This window comes from the organism of the source record quoted next, unplaced genomic scaffold (genome assembly GCF_019419815.1).
Source record: "Pyrus x bretschneideri cultivar Hongxiangsu unplaced genomic scaffold, Pyrus_bretschneideri_v1 Contig27, whole genome shotgun sequence".
NCBI lineage: Eukaryota > Viridiplantae > Streptophyta > Magnoliopsida > Rosales > Rosaceae > Pyrus > Pyrus x bretschneideri.
The window spans coordinates 5,724,125-5,746,390 of NW_025999579.1; the positions used below are offsets into that span (position 1 = coordinate 5,724,125).

The 22,266-nt window shown below is 34.9% G+C and overlaps 1 protein-coding gene and 1 pseudogene across 1 annotated transcript; both read right to left on the reverse strand.

Annotated features, from left to right (window-relative positions):
- Positions 1–7,147: 7,147 nt before the first annotated feature.
- Positions 7,148–10,256, reverse strand: LOC103950100 (beta-glucosidase 24-like). The gene is made up of 11 exons (XM_048587528.1): positions 10,172–10,256; positions 10,000–10,058; positions 9,848–9,923; positions 9,629–9,706; positions 9,065–9,152; positions 8,696–8,954; positions 8,475–8,590; positions 8,145–8,368; positions 7,996–8,024; positions 7,513–7,727; positions 7,148–7,433 (listed from the first exon to the last, which is right to left on the reverse strand). Exons 1-11 carry the CDS (start codon positions 10,239–10,241, stop codon positions 7,259–7,261), a joined length of 1,389 nt encoding a protein of 462 aa, XP_048443485.1. The 5' UTR covers positions 10,242–10,256; the 3' UTR covers positions 7,148–7,258.
- A 4,977-nt stretch (positions 10,257–15,233) lies between these two features.
- Positions 15,234–20,454, reverse strand: LOC103950026 (annotated as a pseudogene).
- Between the last annotated feature and the right edge of the window lie 1,812 nt (positions 20,455–22,266).

Below are 22,266 nucleotides of genomic sequence, written 5' to 3' on the forward strand. Positions count from 1 at the left end.
CCCTTATTTTTAGCTAGAATCCATTTATTTTCTAAAACTCAAAATTCTTCCCTCTATTTTATAAAATTCAATATTCACGCCAATTTAGCTTATTTATGTGTATTCCGTTAAACAAACCAAAGTGAATCGAATAATGAGTTTCAGGGCACAATGAAATTGAAATCGAGTTAGCTAAAAATAAGCCTAAATTAAAAACTTGAAGGCAAAATAACCACTAAGATTATCATAACTATTTACTTTGATTCTTAACAATGAAATCGACAAAAGTGGTCCTAAATTTGTTCACCGTAAACTATTTTGATCCTTTTATGAAAAATTTATCAGTAGTCTCATTAAATTGTCATGTAAACGACTACTTAACCACCTTTTAACAGTATTTTTGTGAATCAATCTCTCCACTTAACGAAAATATTGACAGATTTTAACAGTAGTCTCATTAAATATTTACATGACCGACCATGTGACTACCTTTTAATAGTATTTTTGTTAATTAATCTCTCCACTTAACTAAGATATTGACAACTTTTTCACGAAAGAACAAAATAATTTACAACAAACAAATTCAAAAATTATTTTTATCGATTTTATTATTAAGACTCAACATGAAAAGTTATGACAACGTTAGAACTAATTTAACAAAAAAGCCAAATACCCACCCACTGGCAAACATAAAAGAGTCTCCCTTTTAACGTACGTGCACTTACGTCGCGCAAAGCTGTTTTGCGCGACGCCACATACGTCACGCAAAGATGTTTTGCGCGACTCACGTAGCCCTGCGTCACGCAAAGTCAACAGAAAAAGCGGTAAAACTTACTTGCTTCAGCGCTAAAATCGTGCGAGACGCACAAAACGTCGCGCAAATAGCCTTTGCGCGACTGCACTTTGCGCGACGAAGATTGGCGTCGCGCAATACTGTTTTGCGCGACGTAAGTACCCTTACGATATAAACAGAACACCCTAAATTAGATAAACAAAATTCATACGCAAATTCCATCTGAATATCGAAAGTTGTCAGCAAGATTCTATCACCTATGCAAATATCTCCATCATCATCACATTCAAATCAACTTTAGTTAATTGAATTAACTTTAATAATTGTAATAGGAAGTAATGATTATGTCCAACCTTCGGGACAACATTTGTAGGCTATATCTGCAAAAAAGTACTAAAAAAGTAGAAAAACTCACCAACGAACGCCAGACGTTAAAAAAAGGGACCCTGATAAAATCGAAAAACCAACAAAATTCGTATCAACAGGAGATAAGATAAGGTGTAATAATAAGGCTACATACCTATTTTTCGCTTGGAAAAATTGAAAAAAAGCGCCTATTTTTCGCTATGGACCGCCAAAATTATCAATTCGCGTGACGTAGGTATACAATTCGACGTCACACAAAGTGGTTTTGCGCCACGATTAAAGCGTCGCGCAAGGTTTTTTTATTTTTTTTTAAAGTATTAAAAAAATTACCAAAAATGTGACTTTACTCCTTTCAAGTTCAATTTTTATTTCACATAAACCCCACAATAATATATTATTCTAAAAAAACCCATAATAATTTTTTTTACATATATATCATTCAATTTCTTAAGTGTTATAAGCACGAAATAAATAAATTAAAATCTACTTAGTAAATACATATACCATTGCACTTGATGGGAAACACATTGTACGAAACTAGTTTCAACGATCCAACCGTCAAACTTGTTTGTATATGCTTCGAGATCGCATACGCCAAAAATAGGAAAAATAACGATTTAACGATAGTTTTAACGCCGATTTTGATGATTTTTTACAGCTACACTCCTTGACCTTATATGGAGTGTAAATTTCATCTTCTCCTTGGTGATTGCATTGAGGCTTGATCTTGGTGATTCCACATGCTTACTCGTGAACTGGGCTGGAAGATTCTTTTGGTTTCCTCCAATCGTTGATTTTCCACAGGCTACTCTTGAACTGGGCTGGAAGATTCTTTTGGTCTCCCCCGAAGGTCTGAGCTTACTCTTTTTATCTGTTTCTTTGTTCAATCTCTCTAATTCGTATTGAAGAGGGTTAGAGGATAACTCAGCATATGCAGTTGTTGCTTGTCTCCACATGCTTCAATGTATCATTTTCACTTGCCTTACTTGCTCCCCTTTGCAGAAGTGGTCCCTTCTCTGGAAGTGTATCAACCGTTGAAGATGACTACTCGAGAGCAAAGCTAGGTAAGCAACCAGGGAATAGATTACAAGCAGTCGGTTCCAGATCGGAAGACTGACTCCAAGTGCCAGCTGATTGCTTCTTTCACTTTGTCATGCGAGTAAGAACAAGGACAAAGAAAAAGACAGGGAAAGAGCATGATATGAGATACTTTTGCTTTTGACCTTGATGATATGAGATACCTTTGCTTTTGAAGAAGCGGTGAATGAATCAGCACATGTATTTGTTGTGCTTGTCTCCACATGCTTCGATCTACCGTTTCCTCCTGGGTCATCTGTACTCCAGGCATCTGGTATCTTCTTTGGGGAAGAAGAAAAAATTGAGTAATTCGATAGGCTTTGCTGGGAGTGCACCCTCAGAGGTGAGGAAGAGTTGGGCATTTTCTTCAGGTCTGCCTTGCCATAAAAGATGAAGGTCGACATATATAGGGATTTCCCAATAGCAAGTGGTGGTACTGTTCTTTTACCATTGTCGACAAAAATTTTGATCCAGCAAATCCGGCTTTTTGAAAAAGAGTGCTGACTCTTCGATTTCTGAACGAATGCCTCTTCGATTTCTGAACGAATGACTCTTCGATTTCTAAGCTAGCGCCTCTTCGATTTCTGAACAAACGCCTCTTCGATTTCTGAACGACACGTAGTAGTGCGGATGCGGCTCTGTCAGAGATCTTTTGACAAAGTTGCACGCGTTTTCTGGAAAGCCGAGAGAGCGTCGCCGAACTTTACGCAGGAAATTCCGGCTTTTTGAATCGGTGGTCGTGTCGCCTTGACTTTTTATAGAGGTATCGATCACCTCCAACATGCACACTTTGAAGATTGCCCATCTTTGAAAATCGTCTCCGGCCCTTTTAGATTTTACTTCATCCAACCCTTCTCTTTGAACACCTTTGAAAAATAGCTAACCCATCTAACCTTTGCTTAGATTTGAGTCTCATCAGCGATCCGGTTGCGCCCCGTCAAGGTAATGTATGGCGCCCTTCTTTTTTATCTTCTAATGGCCCTCTTACAGGTGAAGACTCCATGATGACGGATGCAACAATAGCTACGATAGTAGCTAGGAACCTCCTCACTCCTAAAGATAGTAGGCTGCTTTCAGGACAGTCCGATGAGTTGGCCGTTCAAGAGTCCCTCGCTCTCAGTGTTCAGTGTGCAGGCTCTGTGTCCAACATGGGCCAACGCCTACTTGCTTGCTCCCGTCAGGTTGAATCGTTGATGGCAGAGGTGGAAAGTCTCAAGCAAGAGATCAAACAGCTTAAGCACGAGAATAGAAGTTTGCACGTGCTTGCAAACAATTATTCGACGGGCATGAAGAGGAAGCTTGATGAGCTATAAGAATCTGAAGGTCGGATTCAAAGTGACCGTCAAAGGCTTGCGGCTTATCTCCAGAGGCACCTTTTTCCTGGGTCATCTAGCGTTCCACCAAGTATCGAGGCCTCGAATGGTCTATCTTCGATGCCTCCCGCTTTGATGCCTCCCGCTCCAATGCCTCCCGCTCCGATGCCTCGTAGTGGGGCTTCACGTAAACCTCCTTTGTGAAGGCTCCATCATTCTGCCATGTTTTTATTTTTTTTTATTTATTTTTTATTTAATCAAACGGCATGGAATTTATCTTTGAATGGACGGTGATACTTGAAATGATCCGGTAATAGTTTAAATTCAAGAGTGGGTGCCTGAATCATCAACAACATGTTAGTATAAAAGAAAATTGAAATTCGGGGATTGGTTTTTGGATGAATTTGAAATTAAAACAGAAACTTGGAAACAAAACAGATTGTAAAACGAATTTGATGGATCAATGGATGATGGAATAGCTAAGGGGTTATTCTCCACACATGTTACACTTGCATACAAGATGATTTTCAGTTGGTCTTTCGATAAATTATGAAACTCAACACCCCGGGTTAATTAGGTCCGCTTAAATTAACCGTCAAAAGGGGATTGTAATGGTGTGTGGTGTTGCTTGTGGCTGAATGAATGGATGGAATGGTGTGTGGTTGGCACGGCATAAGGGGATTGTCTCCTTTGGTCTTCAATTTCGTCCATCTACTTGGCTTTAAGCATATGCAATCTTATGTTATACACAAGTGGATACCACAAAATCTTATGTTATACTTAATGAAAGTATTAATAAACTCTAAGTGTTAGTAAATCTACCATTTTGATGGACGTTTAGGTACGGATATTTCAGTACACTAATTTAGTGAAATATATTATGATATGGACGTTTACCAATATATTTCAGTACACTAGTTCACTACAATATATTTAGATACGGATATTTCAGTACACTAATTTAGTGAAATATATTATGATATGGACGTTTAGGTACACTAATTAGAGGAAGTTAAATAAAATTAATGAATTAAAATGTGTATAATAATAAATTTAAAATTTAATGCAATGACATTAAATAAGATATCTATAAAACAAAAATAAAATATGAGTTTGAATTCAGTACACATTAAGAGACTAAAATCAATATACAATCTGACACTAGATTTTTATTAAATTTTAATCGTCTTAAAAGATTAAAGTTCAAAAATACAATTCTCGACTTGCCAATCTATTTGTTTACTAACACATGGAATTGAAAAAATTTAGCTTGTTAGTTACTAACACGTGGATCAGGCCAATCTTCGTCACGCAAAGTGCAGTCGCGCAAAGGCCATTTGCGCGACGTTTTGTGTTTAACGTCACGCAAACATACTTTGCGCGACGCATTTAGCTGCGTCGGGCAAGTTTTCGTCGCGCAAACATGTTTTTGTACTAGTGTACACAGGGCCAACAATTCGCAAGCCTCCCGATTTATGATTTTATTTTTCCTTTATGTATAATATATAGATTAAATCTGCACCTATATATCAAATTGTTCATTCAGTCTCTTTGTCCTGAGCGTCTTATCACTGCACCACCAAGCGGCTTTTCTTTAGTATTTTATTTTATTTTTTTTTGGTATTTAAAAGCCTGGTTTTGCGTTTTATTTTAATTTCTTTTTGGTATTTAAAAGCATGTTTTGTATTTTATTTATTTTTTTGGTATTTAAAAACATAGTTTTTTGTTTTATTTTAATTTCTTTTTGGTAATAAAAGCATGTTTTGTATTTTATTTTAATATTTTTGGTATTTAAAAGCATGCTTTTGCGTTTTATTTTAATTTTTGTTGGTCCTTAAAAGCATGGGTTTTGAACTCAAAAACATAGGGATGTAAATAGATACCTAGCCACCACACCAAGTCTTTTTTTTTTTTTTCTTTTTTAACACTATCTCAATTTATATATAATAATAAAAACTAAAATGTAAAAGAAAATTTTTATTTTTTTGGTATTTAAAAGCATTGATTTGTGTTTTGTTTAATTTTTTTTAAAAGCATGTTTCATATTTTATTTTAATATTTTTGACATTTAAAAGCATGATTTTATGTTTTATTTTAATTTTTGTTGGTACTTAAAAGCATGGGTTTCGAACTCAAAAACATAGGGATGTAAACAGATACTAGCCACCACACCAAGATTTTTTTTTCCTTTTTTAACACTATCTCAATTTATATATAATAATAAAAACTAATATGTAAAAAAAAACTAGCAACCAAATGTTACACCTTTTAAGGGCTTTAATTTAATTTAATTTTTTTTTTTTGGTATATAAAAATAAGGAGCTTCGAACCTAGAAACATAGGGATATACAAAGAGGTACCTAACCACTACACCAATTTTTTTTCTTTATCTCAGTTTATGCATAATCATAATAATTAAAATGTAAAAGTAAACATACCAACCAAAATTATATACATTTTTAGGGGTCTCGCACAGGCCCCAAAATCTCAAGACCGGCCTTGCCTCATGTCTACCTGATTTGGACGCACAAATTCCAACTATTACGTGGTTATGTAGGCAAAAGTTATAGTTTTGTGATTGAAACAATGAAAGTGATATTCGTGTAGAGGTTAAATAGTTTCACCAGGTAGGATACACATCACCAAACGATTTAGACTTCGAACATCACATATGGTTGTAGAAACTGTGGTAAGCCTTCTAAAGGTAATTGTCATGTCGATGGTTGTTGTTGCACTTGTGATTTACCTTAATGCCATAAACGTGCCATTTACTCATAGATACTTTGTTTGTTGTTTATAACACTTCAATCGATGGGTTAGGTAATTAAAATTAATGTATGGATGGATTCTTAGTAGATGAAGAATTTAAAATTGGACGTGATTGCATTTGTACAACCCACTTTAAATAGATAATTTATCATTGTGAGAAGTTGAAATGACACAAAATATTCATTTACACCGTAATAAAATAATTGTGCTTGGTTTTTTTTGTCTGCAAAAATATTTGTGATTGTTTGTAGGAGTATTTCATGAAAAAAGTATTTCAGAAAAGAAAAAAAAAGTTGCAAGTTTTGAACCTTATATGATACATCATATCTAGGATGAAGTTGCAAGTTTTGAACCTCATACGATACATCATATCTAGGAATTCAACATTCATGAAAAGTGGATCTAGGATCCCAAAAATAAGGAAAGGTTTCTAGCAGATGGACATTGCTTACGAATTTCTACTAAATGGGCTTTGGGTATTTTGCACCCCTCCCTCTCAGTTTTTTCGTTTTGTTTTGTCATCAAAAAATTGTGCACGAGTATAGGATGTTCCACCGCACATTGGTTACAGACTAATCCCCTTCATTGCAGCCAATTGTTAATAGCAGAAAAGAGAGAAAATAGGATAGTAGGAAACTCCTGCCTCCTTGCAATGGGAGATACAATTACTTCACTTGTTTCATTGAGTGTAAGAAACCCTTCAACTCTCTTGAAAAAATGATTCTTTAACTAATAAGAGGACAATCAAAGAAGTTGATGTAAGATTGTTTTGCTTGCAATATAACAAGTATATTAAAAGTACATGGCATTCCCACAGAAATTACAAGCCTATAAAACTCAACATTCAAGGCACATATAGTACATATGTTACCACTCTTAATTTACAGTTTTCTGCAATTGTGTGCAAGAAAGTAGACGAGCTTGATCAACCATCTGGAGTTTATATCGAAACCTGAGTACGTCAAGCCTCGCCCTTTAGGAACTTAGGGAGCCACTTAGCAGACTCTTTTGGAATACGCTTGAGATTGTCTTTGTAGTCGACATAGTAAAGCCCGAATCTTGGGATATAGCCTTCTCCCCATTCAAAATTATCAGATAAAGTGTAGTGGAAATATCCTTTGACATTCACACCACTCCTGCAAAAACAAAAACAACATAAGTAAATGCATACTCCATGCATCCTCAAACTTGTAAACATAGATTGCAGTGACTTACTTTATTGCCTTCTTGATCCAGTACAAATGGCGAAGAATGGATTGAATTCTATGTGGATCCTTAAGTGCGTCACTAAGTCTTAGTTTATCGTCCTTTGCCTCAGTTATTCCATTTTCAGCAATGTAGATTTTAGGGTGCCGGTACTTCTTTTTCATAAACTTTAGAAGTTGTTGTAGGCCTTGAGGGTAACTGTAGACGAACCGACTGCCTCCAGCCTACACAATTAAAAGAACTTAGTTTTACTATATATAGAGGGAATTGTTATTAACACTCCAAAAATCTCATTTTACACTCCTCACAAGTGTATTTTTCTTTCTAATTATGGAATGTTTGGAGTGCCAAATGAGATTTTTGGAGTGCTAATAACAATTCCCTATATAGAAAGATGGAAATTAAACTACATAGTACAAAATTATATATGCATGTCATCCATTGGCTCAATTAATAAATATCACAACTTCGCAAGTCAAAAGTTATGTGCACCTGAGGACCAATTTGGGTTCCATTTGCATCTACAACAATCACAACATAAGAAAACCGTATAAGTTTTAAAAATTCTCATTGACTTATTGACACAAAAACACATGTGCGCACACAGAAAAGAAGTAATGGTGAGATATTATGAAGTTTACTAGTAATCGACGCCAAAGCTAAAGGATCATTGCTATAGGAGATTGGTGTTTGTGGATCTGCTGGGTTGTTTCTACCATATCTCGTGCTGTAATAGTTGATGCCGACAAAATCTAAGGATCCCTTGATCATCTTCTTCTCTTTCTCAGTGAAATGTGGTAGCCTGTCCTTGACCAATCGTCTCATACTCTTTGGATAAGATCCATACACTAATGGTTCCATGAACCTTAATAAGAACACCATATACAGCAATAAGAATTCTTATACCAATGAAACAAGTAATTAAATTTAGGGATATATATACAGTTATACACACACATATATATACTAACCATCCAAGTTCAAAGTCTATTATTCTTTTTGCTGCAGCTTTGTCTTCTACCGAACTCGAATAAGGCTTGACAAATTGCCCTACTAGACAAATTCCAATTTGTCCGCCTTGCTTTTCCTAAAAAATAATATTAACCAAGAAAAAAAAATTTAATCTCATTTATTTGAGATATGCAAAAGACAAAGCTTCTTTATTTCAGCAGATTCGGTATGAGCGTTTCACCTGAAATTTCTTTCGGTAAAGCTTAACGGCGGAAGCATGGGCGAGGAGAAGGTGGTGTGACACAATGTAAGGTTCTGTGGCTGAATTACCACCATTTGTGCACGGAAATACAGTTTGAACTGAACACCTGCCGGGTGGACCAACGCCTTTGTCGTACCCCATCTTCGCCATAATCCATGGCTCGTTGATTGTAATCCAATTTTTCACCCTATCTCCATAAAGTTTAAAACAAAGTTTACTGTAATCTTTGAAATCTTTCCTGAAAAGAAAAAGTGACAAGGAAAATATCAGAATTTATGGTCAATGACTAAATGGTATGTTATCCTAAACTATGAGAAATGAAATGGATGTAATTTAGAAGGTGCTTACACGAAGGAGCGATTGAGAATGCCGCCGTACTTGTCTGTCAAAGCTTGTGGTGGATCAAAGTGCAGTATCGTCACAAATGGTGTGATGTCTGCATTAAAACATATGGTGATATATTAGAACCTCTTCAGTGTGACAGTTAACCCCACCTTGTGATGTTAGAGTCCAACTCATGTGTGTCCATTATTAATTTTATACTGTAAATTTATCATCCATCCATATTATAACACTCATCACATTAAAGAACTTTCTGTGAATACGACCGCATGAATGTTTGAAAATTGTATTTTATGTGAAGTGGATTTGCCAAATTTCTATAGAGTGGATTTGTCAAACTTGTACACAAAGAATGAAAAATAAAATATTTGGAAAATAAAGCGTTGTTTCTACTTTGAGCTGGTCGATGTGGAACAAATTAGTACAACATAAACAAAGTTCAACTGAGATGCTCACGAGATTACGGAAGCCTACGAGATCTTTCTGGATATATAGATTTCAACAAACTTATGTATAATATATACAAGATCAATTATTGTCGTAATATAAAGGGCTTGAACATATTCTTACCATTCTTGATTAGTTCATCGATGAAGTTGTTGTAGTGATCGATACCCTCTTGGTTTACTCCACCACTCAAGGTTCCCTCTACAGATTGAGAGTTTCAAACATAAAGCAAGAGTTTAGCAGAGATTAAACATAAAACCTTCAATTTTAATTCACAGATTAGCGGAACCACTTATTAGCAGAACTGGAAAAGAAAAAAAAGAACTAGGTAAAACTGATTACTAGGAAGAATCCTGGTCCAAGAGATGGAAAATCTGTGAAAATCAACTCCAAGGTCCTTGAGACCCTTCACTTCTTCCTACAATTACAAATATTTGGTTTAAGATTTATGCCAAAGACGAGAGAAACTTAATTATTGCTAGCTCGATATGCACCTTGTATCGCTTGTATGAATCGATGGCTGTAAACATGTTAGTGTGGTCTGCAATCCGTTCTGAAGGTAAACAAAAAAATCATAAACAAAACATAACGAACATAAGAAACTAAGAAAAGTTAATGCATGCATTATAATATATATGTCTTAGCAGCTGATATATATATATAAACCTGGGAATTTCTCAACGTAGTAGTCCCAAACACTTGGTCCTCTTCCTGCTTCTTTTGCAGATCCTTCCATTTGTGCAGCAGCAGTGGTGACTCCGAACACGAAATCACTAGGGAAGTCGGACCTCTTCACTTTTAGTTCTTTAGGGTTTGATGCATTTTGCAATGGCTGAAACTCGTTCTCAGCATTCACATCAGCTGCATCAACGTATGCACTTAAATTTATTGGATTTTTTTAACTTTTATCCTTCAAAAGATTGAAATTTAAAATAAACCTGATATTAGATTACATATTGATTATAATCCTTTGATGTGTCCTTAATTCAAAATAATTAATATGCATTTCAATTAATGTTTCCCATTAAATATTTAAATTTATTAATATACAAATTTTAATTTATTTTTTGACCAAAAAAGATTTTTTTTTAATTTATTAATTTTATTTAATATTCTTCAAACTTGAAAGACTCAATTAATGTATCTAAATGTTAATACCGAAATGTATAATATTGAACTAATGTATTTAAATGTTAGTACCAAAATGTATGTACCAAAATATATGCATCGAAATGTATTATATTAAATTAATATAACTAAATGTGTGTACCGAAATGTATGCACCGTAATGTATTATATTGAATTAATGTACCTAAATATTTATATCGAAATGTGTGTACCTAAATCTATGCACTGAAATGTATTATAATGAATTTAATTTACCTAAATGAAGAAGACAAAGTACATCAAAATATATTGAATAACAAAAATTGGTTTATCTAAATGTTTACAACAAAATATATTACGATAAATGAAATGAAAATGAAAATTATAATGAAATAAAATTAATACATTAGAAACTAGGAAGAAAAAGAGAAATAATTAAAAAATAAAAATATAATTAATAAATGAGGTTATTAATGTATCAAGGGAGCAAAATTAAATTTTGACCTTACTAATGGTTTTAATCTAAAAGTCATCTTTGCTAAGGATTAAGATGAAGGTTTCTATAAATTTTATTCCTTTTTTCATGTTTGAGATGTAGCTTAAAAATAGAGAAGAAAAAAAAACCCGAAGACATGTTTTATCGATTGGAAAATTCGTGCCTCAACATATTATCATATGAAGAACTGTTCCACAATTGTAATTTGTCTTAGTTGTTGATGCAATATGGTGAGCAAACAAAGCAAAAAATAATTATCAAGAGAAATTTTAAGATTTAAGATATTGAAGTTAATTTTATAGTTAGAACTTACAAACCTTGTGACAAAGAGGCAATAATAAAAGCAATGGCACACATCCCTTGTAAGATCCTTAACCATGGTGGTAAGAACTCCATGACCTCCAAAACAAAAACCCTAATCTTAATCTTTAATCAATATTTCTTGTCAGATTAATGAAACTTAACCCATCTTTATAGGACCTCTTCTTGTCTAGCCATGAACAAGAAAACAAGAAACCAACTAATTAAACAAGATTAAACACTATTTTTCTATATATATTTTTGTGGTCAACAACAACAAACAATTAACAAACTGAGAAAATGGTAACCTTTTTTTTTTCTAGAAATTAAGTGAGATATTTTTTATGTGGACCACCAGTATATTAGGAGTTTGGTAACTAGGGTTCTTGAAATATTAATAACTAGGGCTGGAAAAAAATCCCAAAAATCCAAAACCAAACCGAAAAAATCCCGATCCCAAACCAAAAAAATCCCAAACCAAAATTCCCGAAAATTTCGGTATGTCATCCCGAACCAAACCGAAATTTTCGGTATGGGATTCGGTATTACATCTCCATTTTTTCGGTATTCCCATACCGAATATAAATAAATATTATATATATATATATATATTATTTTTTAATTATAAGAGAATTATTTTCTTAGTATTTATTTTCTTCTTTTATTTTCTTAGTATTTAATTTCCTCTTTTATTTTCTTAGTATTTATTATCTATTAGACTATAATTCATTTTAAATGATTTGTGGTTTATTGTTTTAGGCACGGCGACCTCCTCGACCACCTCCACCTCCACCTCCACCTCCACCTCCACCCATTGCAAGAGGAAGGGCTCAACCATCAACATCAAGGGGAAGAGTACAAGTACCAACAAGAAGGGAGCAAACACAAGCATCAATAAGATCAAGGGGACGAAGGGGCCGAAGAGGCCAACAATATTTATAGACTTTAAGCTTTGCTTTTTAGCTTTTGGTTTGTAACTTAATTATTGAAACTTTGGCTCATAACTAATTTTTTTGATTTTGGGTTTGTTACTTTATTTATTTTAAAACCTTGGCCTGTAACTATTATTTTTGCTTTTGAGTTTGTTACTTTATTTATTTTAAAACCTTGGCTTGTAACTATTATTTTTGGTTTTGGGTTTGGTACATAATTTATTTTTATTGCATGCATGATGCATGTGTAGTGGGCAAATTGAAACTTTGTTATTATTGAAACTTTGTGCACAAATGGGTAGTGGGTAGATTGAAACTTAATTTTAGCCCAAAAACATAATATGTCAAATTTTAGTCCAAAAGCCCAAAAACATTTCGGGATTCCCGATTTGTCCCGAAATCCCGAAATTATTTCGGGATTCCCGAAAATTGGGATTCCCGAAAATTTGGTTTGGGATTGGTATTGAATTTGGGATTCCCAAAAATTTCGGTTTGGGAATCGGGACAAGGGTTTCGGTATGGGATCCCATACCGAACCACCCCTATTAATAACAACTAAACAAAACCCACACATTTATAGGCAAACCATCATCCTCTCCTTTCGTGAGAGTTCCCTTTATCCCTTCATTAGAGTACCTTCTCTCCCATGTGTACGACTTTTTTGACATTATTATTGGTGGCAGGGCCGGCCCAGGCCCAATGCCGGCAGGACAACCGTCCGAGGTTCAAAAAAGTTGGGGGCAACAAAATTATTAGGGTAATATATTTATATATGTTTTTATAAGAGTATAAATTTATAAAATTTGGTTTAGTGACTAAGAAATTTAATCAGAACTAGTGCTTTTGTTGTTCAAAATTAATGAAATGAGAAGGTCTTAGGTTCAAAACACCATGGGTGCTTATTTACATTCTAATTTTTACAAATTTCTTTTCATAATTGTATAAATTTATAAAATTTGGCTAAAAGATCAAGAAGTTTAATTAGAAGCAATGGCTGTTTAAAATTAACGAGACGTCCTAAGTTCGAAATGTTATGTGCATGTTTATTTTTTTTCAATTTTTACAAATTTTTGTTTGGTTGTTAATTTATTTACTAGCTAGTAGTTATGTGGGTTGTTATTTTTAAACATCCGTTCCAATCAAGTCTAATCTTCAACAAAGAGTAACGCATAGACTAAATTTTTAGACCAAATTTGCAAATAATATTACATGACATCAAAAGGTTTAACTTAGTGTTCATTCATTACTTATACATATTTTTAAAGACTCAAAAACATTATTATTTTTTTAGTCTTATATTGACGAGGTTAGTAAATAAGAAAAAATACCTCACGATTTATACAAAAACACTTTAAAAGTTTAGATGGAAAACAAAACTCATAATCTATCTACTTGTAAGCCCAAAGTTTTTTAGTTTTCTTCTCTCGATATAAAATAAATTAGTTATTCTGTGTTTCTAAATTATTGAGTTTGAAGTGTTTTTCTAAATATAATTTTATTGATGTCTTACATGTGAAAACAAATAATTTTTTTACATGAAGTAATGACACATTTTTAACGTCGTCTAGGGTCTCAAAAATCTCTGGACCTGACTTGCTGGTGGGATCTCTTTCCCACTGGTTTCTTTTAAACTGTGGTTCAGACCACAAGTTTTTACACTCTGTGACTCAGATCCATTTGCTGCTCGATGGAGGAGCGTTGCGGCTTTCTCTTCCGCCACTTCTGGGGAGTCGGTTGGATGGATCCACTGCTGGGGAGGATGGCCGTGCACGGAGCAAGATTGCTGTGCTTCAATGGCGGTTGTATTACGGGCTGATTTGGGCTGTTTAGTTTCTGTTTTTTGTCTGACCCAATTTCTGTTCACCAAAGGTGCAAAACAGTTTTTGCAGTACTAACCCAACGTTTAAAGTGGTCCTAGTTTTGTTTATTCTCTTTTTCATTTTTAATCAACCCAAAGATCATACAAATTTTTGCACCAGAGCCACACCAAAACCTTGCAACAAAAAACAAAAACTGTGCAATAATCTCAATTTACTTTTTATTTTTATTTTGGTCTTCTTTCGGTCTGAAATTTGTACAAAAATAAATTAGTATAAAAGCAAAACAATTAAAAAAATATGGTTTTATAAATTAGTAAAACAATAAAAAATGCATTTGTGGGGATGAGTAATATACTTTCTGTTTTCTTAAATTAGTAAAATAATAAATAATTTCACAAGTATGACATGGTTGACATCTATTTCATTAGAATGAAACTGTAGGATTTCAAAATTAGATGGAAGAAATAGATAAATGGCTGGTTTGGAAAGTGTTTTTAAATGACTAAAAATGCTTTACAGAAAATGTTTTTGAAACCAATTTCTAGTAAAAATGCACATTAATTCTGAAAAAACACTTGAAGTACTTCATGCAAAAACACAAAACTAGTGTTTCCTAAACGCAATAACACTTTCTTTAAAAGTGATTTTAGTTGTTTAAAAACAGTTCCCAAACCCAAAGTGTATTTTGATTAGTGGATGACATTTAATTTTTTTTTTTTTCTCTTTTTGGTCAACAACATTTAATTCGTTTTTCATTGTTAGACATCTTCTCTTTGGTAGATACATTAACTTTGTAAAAATTAAACAGTAGGCACATAATGTTTCAATATTCAGAGTAATACAAATAATATTCTCATTTTTTTTGCTAATTTACCTTACCTAAAACATAAATAAATTAGAAGTAGAACCACAATTAGATTCTTGTTTAAAACAACTGGCTAACATAACATTACAAACAAAACCTAACAAAGCCATTGAAAACTCCCCCTTCAAGAGTTGAGCATTGCTCGAACCCTGATGGGAAGGGCATACAGCCTAATGCATATAATAAGATTATGCAACTGGCGTGTAGACTCGCGAACAATGACATTTATGCATGCCTATATACCACGAAAAATAAAAGTTGGCAGACTCAACCCTCTCAAGAAAGAGAACTGAAAACAAAAAAACAGAAAGGAAGACTATAAGCAAAGGTTACCTTTCTGATGGTTGAATCTTCGGATGATTTCACAACTGCTGATATCCCAAATGCAGATGGTGCAGTCTTCAGATGCGGATATCAGACCAGATTTGCTGAAGGTTAATGTGGTAACAGATCCGCTGCAGGAATTATAGGTATGTAAGCAAACTATAATATGGAAAAATGAATATAGCTCTTATTTTGTTATAGTCTAGTAGTATTTTTTTTTTCTTCTTCTCAGATTTGAAACGAGAGTGTGAACACGAAAGATTCCTTGAAACAAGAAACCAGAATAACGTGTACAAAATAATATTTTTGTGTTTATAATTTTGGGGTTACGATCTCTCTCAAATTTGGTCCTCTGATTCTATCTTCGTAGGGTGTAGGTTTGTGGATGAGTTGTTGATCCAAAGGGCCGTCGGGGCTTGATCTAAGGATGAACAGTTGATGAACGGATCTTCAAGGGGCGTTGGGCTTGATCTTGAAGAATGGGTGTATGGATTTCTTCAAGGGCTTTTGGGCTTGATCTTGAAGGTTGATGGATGAGCAGATCTTCAAGGGCTTTTGGGCTTAGTCTTGAAGAACGATTGGATGTGTGGATTTGTTTGTGCTGTTGATCCAAGGGGCCGTTGGGGCTTGATCTTAGGATGAACGATGAACACTTTCTTCAAGGGCCGTCGGGGCTTGATCTTGAATAATGGTTGTGTGGATTTCTTCAAGGGCTTTTGGGCTTGATTTTGAAGGTTGATGGATGAGCGGATCTTCAAGGGCTTTTGGGCTTAATCTTGAAGAACGATTGGATGTGTGGATTTGTTGAGGTTGTTGATCCAAAGGGCCGTTGGGGGCTTATGCTTAGGATGAACGGATGAACACTTTCTTCAAGGGCCGTCGGGGCTTGATCTTGAATAATGGTTGTGTGGATTTCTTAAGGGCTTTTGGGCTTGATCTTGAAGGTTGATGGATGAGCGGATCTTCAAGGGTTTTTGGGCTTAGTCTTGAAGAACGATTGGATGTGTGGATTTGTTGAGGTTGTTGATCCAAAAGGCCGTTGGGGCTTGATTTTAGGATGAACGGATGAACACTTTCTTCAAGGGCCGTCGGGGCTTGATCGTGAATAATGGTTGTGTGGATTTCTTCAAGGGCTTTTGGGCTTGATCTTGAAGGTTGATGGATGAGCGGATCTTCAAGGGCTTTTGGGCTTAATCTTGAAGAACGATTGGATGTGTGGATTTGTTGAGGTTGTTGATCCAAAGGGCCGTTGGGGCTTGATCTTAGGATGAACGAATGAACACTTTCTTCAAGGGCCGTCGGGGCTTGATCTTGAATAATGGTTGTGTGGATTTCTTCAAGGGCTTTTGGGCTTGATCTTGAAGGTTGATGGATGAGCGGATCTTCAAGGGCTTTTGGGCTTAATCTTGAAGAACGATTGGATGTGTGGATTTGTTGAGGTTGTTGATCCAAAAGGCCGTTGGGGCTTGATCTTAGGATGAACGGATGATGAACGATGAACAATGAACACTTTCTTCAAGGGTCGTCGGGGCTTGATCTTGAGTTGGTGGAAGTTCTTCAAGGGCCATTGGGGCTTGATCTTGAAGGAGGATTTGACGAAGAAACGAAGAGTGCTTTCTTGATCCTTCGGGATTTTCTTGAGAGCTTTAGAACTTTAAGGCTTCAAGGTTTTGGTGTGTAGAGAAATGTATTTGTGAATTGGTTTTGGTGTGTGTTGGCTTTTCTTGGGAATTTGGATGGTTGGAAGCTTTGGAGTTTCAAAGCTTCAAGGATTTGGGGAATTCTCTTCCAATTTGGGAGTAGAGAAATGTATTTGTGAATTGGTTGATGCTTGATACCTTGATGGAGAAGCCTATTTATAGGCTTTGAGAATGAATCACCACCACAAAATATTTTTTTCCTTTCCAAGCACCATTGCCTAATTTTCCCACTTAATGCAATATTGAAATTGAAGTGGTGTAACTTATGGCCTAATTTCCCACTTAATACCATTTTAAACTTGAAGTGGTTTAACTTATGGCCTAATTTCCCACTTAATGCAATATTGAAATTGAAGTGGTGTAACTTATGGCCTAATTTCCCACTTAATACCATTTTAAACTTGAAGTGGTCTAACTTATGGCCTAATTTCCCACTTAACACCATTTTAAACTTGAAAAGTGTATGCTTTGTCATTGCCCAAATGAGAAAAACTTGCTTTGATCCGTAATGGATTGAAGTGTGCTTGCCTTGTCATTGCCCAACATGAGAAGAAAAACTTGTTTTGATCCTCAATGGATTGAAATGTACTTGCCTTGTCATTGCCCAAAATGAGAAGAAAAACTTGTTTAATCCTTCAAGGGTATTTCTTCCTATTTTGTTGAGTCACACGTCATGTGTACAATTTGTACAACACGTGACGTATGCCATGTATGCCTTGACACGTCAAAACTTTAATGCATTGGTGAACATTTGTTTTACTGAAATTTCGATGTCTACAGAGAGAGAAGAGAGATTAATCTAGTTGCAACTTATAACTACATTAATAAGATGCTGAAAAATAAATGAACTATAACAGAAAAGATTTTGTTGAGAAAAGGAGACGTTTATCTCCAGCGATCTAACAAAATTAACTTGGAAGACCAATTACATTACTTGTGTCCTTTTAGCACAGGTGACTGATCTTCAGCACCAACCAAATAATCCTCTACCAGTCCGATTTCGAGTTTGTTCACAAAAATTCTTCCATCTATACTTCCGGAGAAAATTAACTGCTTCGTTGAGTGAAGAGTAACTGCAGTTATCCCTGGTGGATAAACTTGAGTATGCATGAGGTTTCCCAAGACTAGATCCCAAACCTAACAACAGATACATAAATCAAAAGAATAATTTGCTCTCAGTAAGAAGATGATCAATCAAAAGATACAATTTTCTGGAGCAAGAACTAAAACAAGTTTTGCGACCTTGCAAAAGCCATCAAGTGAGCTTGATATTAACACTGGACTAGAGATGCCTGATGTAGTTAACAAGCCAGTTATAGAGGATTTATGCTCCGTTGAATAATGTAATGGTGACGGAAAGCTTTCAACATTTTCTACATCCAGCAAACTGCCATCCAAACGATTGAAAAATAGCATCTGTTAAATTCTTATTATCCTAGAGTTTTTCTAGCATCTAAAAAGTGACGAGGGCAAAATACAAAGTTTAGTTGTTACCTAATCAAGTTCCACACAAATATCATCCCATCATCTGAACCAGAAACAAGAAGAGAACCATCATCCGAAAACAGCATACAGCTCAAAGATTTATCATGTCCACGCCAAGTTTTGAGCATTTTTCCGTTAGTAACCTATGCATCAACTCATTGCAATCAGGACCCAACATTATCGACTTTCTTATTTACCATGACACAGCATTTCGAAACAAGAAAAAGTGGTGGAATTGGTGGCAGTGATTCCCATAGGTAAAGATCTCCAGATAGAGCGCCAACTGCAAGATATAGACCATTCTTTGTGGAAGAAAGTGGCCCAATGGCCTCCAGCGGGTAGCTCTGAATAGGCCTCTGAGGCTAATATTGCATACAACAAACAAAATATGATTTGCACGAGAAAATAATGTTATTGTTTACGTTTTTTAGTTCAAAAGGATGGTGTTATCCACACACCTATTTTTAGAATCAGAGGTGTGCGCAATCTATCGAATACAACGGTTTAAACCTAGACATCAATCAGTACAGGAAAATTGCAAAGGATAACCGAATTTCCTTGTGTAATATAATTTCTTCCTAAGATCGTAGCAATCTTGAAATTTGAAACACAAAGAACATGTAATGATCTCCCCCAAGGTGAGATTATAGGGGTAAATCATCTTAACTGAAGGTTATTGGTGACAACCATGGTTATTGAGGTTAATCCACGTATTAAGCCACCAATGGTTGTACAAAACCTTGGATATTCTTTTGATCAGCCCCTCTAGTTAAATAGCTTGTCAAACTACAGAATGTAAGATTGAATACAATTTGTATTTAAATAGACCATATAATCCATTCTAATAAATTGATCTCTTTCAGGCATTTTCTTGAGTCTCTAATCGTCATTAGGCCAACATTTACACATAACTGAACAGAGATCAATTACAATTTCCAAAACCCCAGGGTTAACTAGGGAACTGTAACACTCCAAAATTGTCGTCCTGCACGAATCCATCACCCATGTCAATATTACTCTAATGTTTTTATGAGGAAGGAGTGCAAAATGACCCTTTGGGAGTGTTGAAAAGACTCTTTTGAAGTGATGGATTACTCTTCTAGAGTACCAATTAAAATTCCGAGAAAAATATATCAAGTTCACCGATTTGAGATGTTAAAAAAATGTGATTTTCCCAATTTAAATCCTAATTTCATATGATCAAATCCATGTATGTATACATGGGAATCAATCCACACACAGATTTACGAGAGAAGACAATCAAATTTTTTAGGAAAATGATTTTCACACCCCGTTCCTCCTTCTACGTATCTCTATTTCCTTTTTTTTTTAGGTTTCCCAAGGTGTCCCCAGGCAAAGCTCAGTACTAATCCTTTGAGGTACGGTCGGGCGCATAGACCTCTTCCAACAAAGTTTTCTACATCCACAAGGGCTCGAAACCGAGACCACTTGCTTAAGTGACCAGAGCCCCTTCCACTCTGACCAACATTCATTGGTCTCTATTTCTTTTATGTCCCCTTAATTCTCCTTTGATTTATCAATCCAATAATCACAAGGGTTTGTTGGGACCAAAAAAAAAAAAAAAAAGAGGTGTGCATAAATCATTTCACATTTCCTATTCTAGTACAAGATCACTGAAATCAAACAAACTCTCATTGTTGAAATCGAGTCCAAAAGCTCTGAGAATTACCTTGTTCAAGTTCCACATAGAGATGGCCCGCCGCCCACGGAGCCTGGTTTGTGAACCTGAGCAGCTACAAGGACCTGGTTTCTCAAGCACACAAGACCACGAGCAGGAGAAGCGCAGGTTGGTATGTGAAGGAGTCGATCCCCTGTGTCTATGTTCCATATAGTTATCCCTGCTACCATACTCTTGTCACTGCACACAACCACCGCCTCACCACCACCACTTCCCATCTCTCTCTCCTCTCTCGGTCTCTGTCTCTTTGTGTGTGTTTTGAAATTGCATAGAGAAATGTAGAGTTTTATAGAGAGTTGTGAATTGTGATTATGCAAGGCACAATGCATGTCAAAGGGCTTTAGTCTGTGGGCGTGCATGGAAGGGGTGACGCATGGCACGTAAAAGCGTGGAAAGGACAAAGGCAGCTGGAGAATTTCGTACCTTTCGATTGTCTTGCTCGTATAGCACTTCGGGGTTTGAAGGGAGAAATTTTTATGTGCACTGGAAACACTGTTGTGCAAAATTAGGTGTTATAATATGAGAGAATGATATGATTGATATGTATCATTTTTAGGCTACAATATTAATAGAAAAATACATATGTTATAATTTGAGGGGAACAGTAACATCAGTGATAATGTTTTTGTGTGCACTGAAAGGTTACTCACGGTGACGTATTTGAAGCCAATTAAATATTACCATGTGTTTTAGTTTGTCCATGTGGGAGTTCATGATTGGATTTAAATGTTGTTACTGTGACGTCTTATGAATTTTCTTGTGAAGAGTGTCATGTGTCTATGTTATACAAGTGGTCGACATGCAAATAAATGATTTGCCGGCTATGTCCAATGAAGCAAAGACACATCAAAGCAATTACGTAAGTGGGCCCCTGAAGAAGAAAAATGATTCTTAAATTGAGATTTTGGAGAGAATTTAATTGATTTATAAATCTATGGAGTTTGATGAGTTCAATTGATTTATAGATTCTATGTAAAATTTTGAGTGAGATGCCTCAAAATCTCATGGGAAATGAGGTATTTGTTATTTGTTATGCTTGAAATACTCTATGAAATCTATCCAATTCTTCGGAATCCTTCACTTTTTAAAATCTTTTCAAATCAACTCCTAATTGAATACGTATGAAATTTTAGGGTATCTCCAATGGGAGATGCAAAATGCCTTGAAATGAGCATTTTTCATCTTTTTTTGCTGGAAAATTCTCTAATGATCGAATGTAAATTATTCATCTTCTCCCGAAGATGTAAATAAAACTTAAACTTACATTCAAGAGAGAAAATTAAATTGGATCCCCACTTTCATTTACATATGTCAAAAATGTAGAATGAGATGTAAATATGATTTTTTGAATCTCAAATTTGAATTTTCCCATTGAAGATCCCCTTATAAACTTACTCAAAATCCTACTAATTTTAATCAAGATCCCCTAATTGTAGGCACCTAAATTTCTACGAATTTTAATATATTCATTAAAAAAATCTTGATTAAATACCAATAAATGCACTCATAAATTAAGGGTGGTGAGTAAAAATACACTCATAAATTTATAAAAAAATTATTTTTTTTTCAAAATCTCAATTAAATACACTCCTTGTCGAAAGTTAACTAGATTTGCAAAAACAAAATACTACAGACAAAAAATGACTTACGTACATGCTATCAAAGCTTGTCACATTAGTTACCATGTTCATGTTGAAAGTGGGCACCCTTGAACAAAACAAAGACCATATCTTTTTTATTTCTTGTCTAAATTTAACGAACAAATTAACCAGAAAATTCACCTTCTGAAAACGTAAGTTAATGTTACATCATCCAATTAACATAGACTAATGAACTTATATGTGAGTAATCTATTGTAATTGAAATAGGAATTCGAATTTGGGTTCTCATAAACTTTGAGAAGAAAATTGAAATGAAATCAAGAACGCTTGGTCCACATTAACATATCTTAGAGGTAGAACTGGAAAAAAATTTCGAAATTCCCAAATCAAATCCAAAAAATCCCAAACCCATAATGAAAAATCCCCAAAAAT

Coding starts and splice junctions, on each gene's coding strand:
- LOC103950100 (XM_048587528.1), bottom strand. CDS start 10,241: ATGGAAGGATCTGCAAAAGAAGCAGGAAGAGGACCAAGTGTTTGGGAC. Junction 9,153..9,628: donor CGATGAACTAATCAAGAATG/GTAAGAATATGT, acceptor GTTTTAATGCAG/ACATCACACCATTTGTGACG. Junction 7,434..7,512: donor TGGATCAAGAAGGCAATAAA/GTAAGTCACTGC, acceptor TTGTTTTTGCAG/GAGTGGTGTGAATGTCAAAG.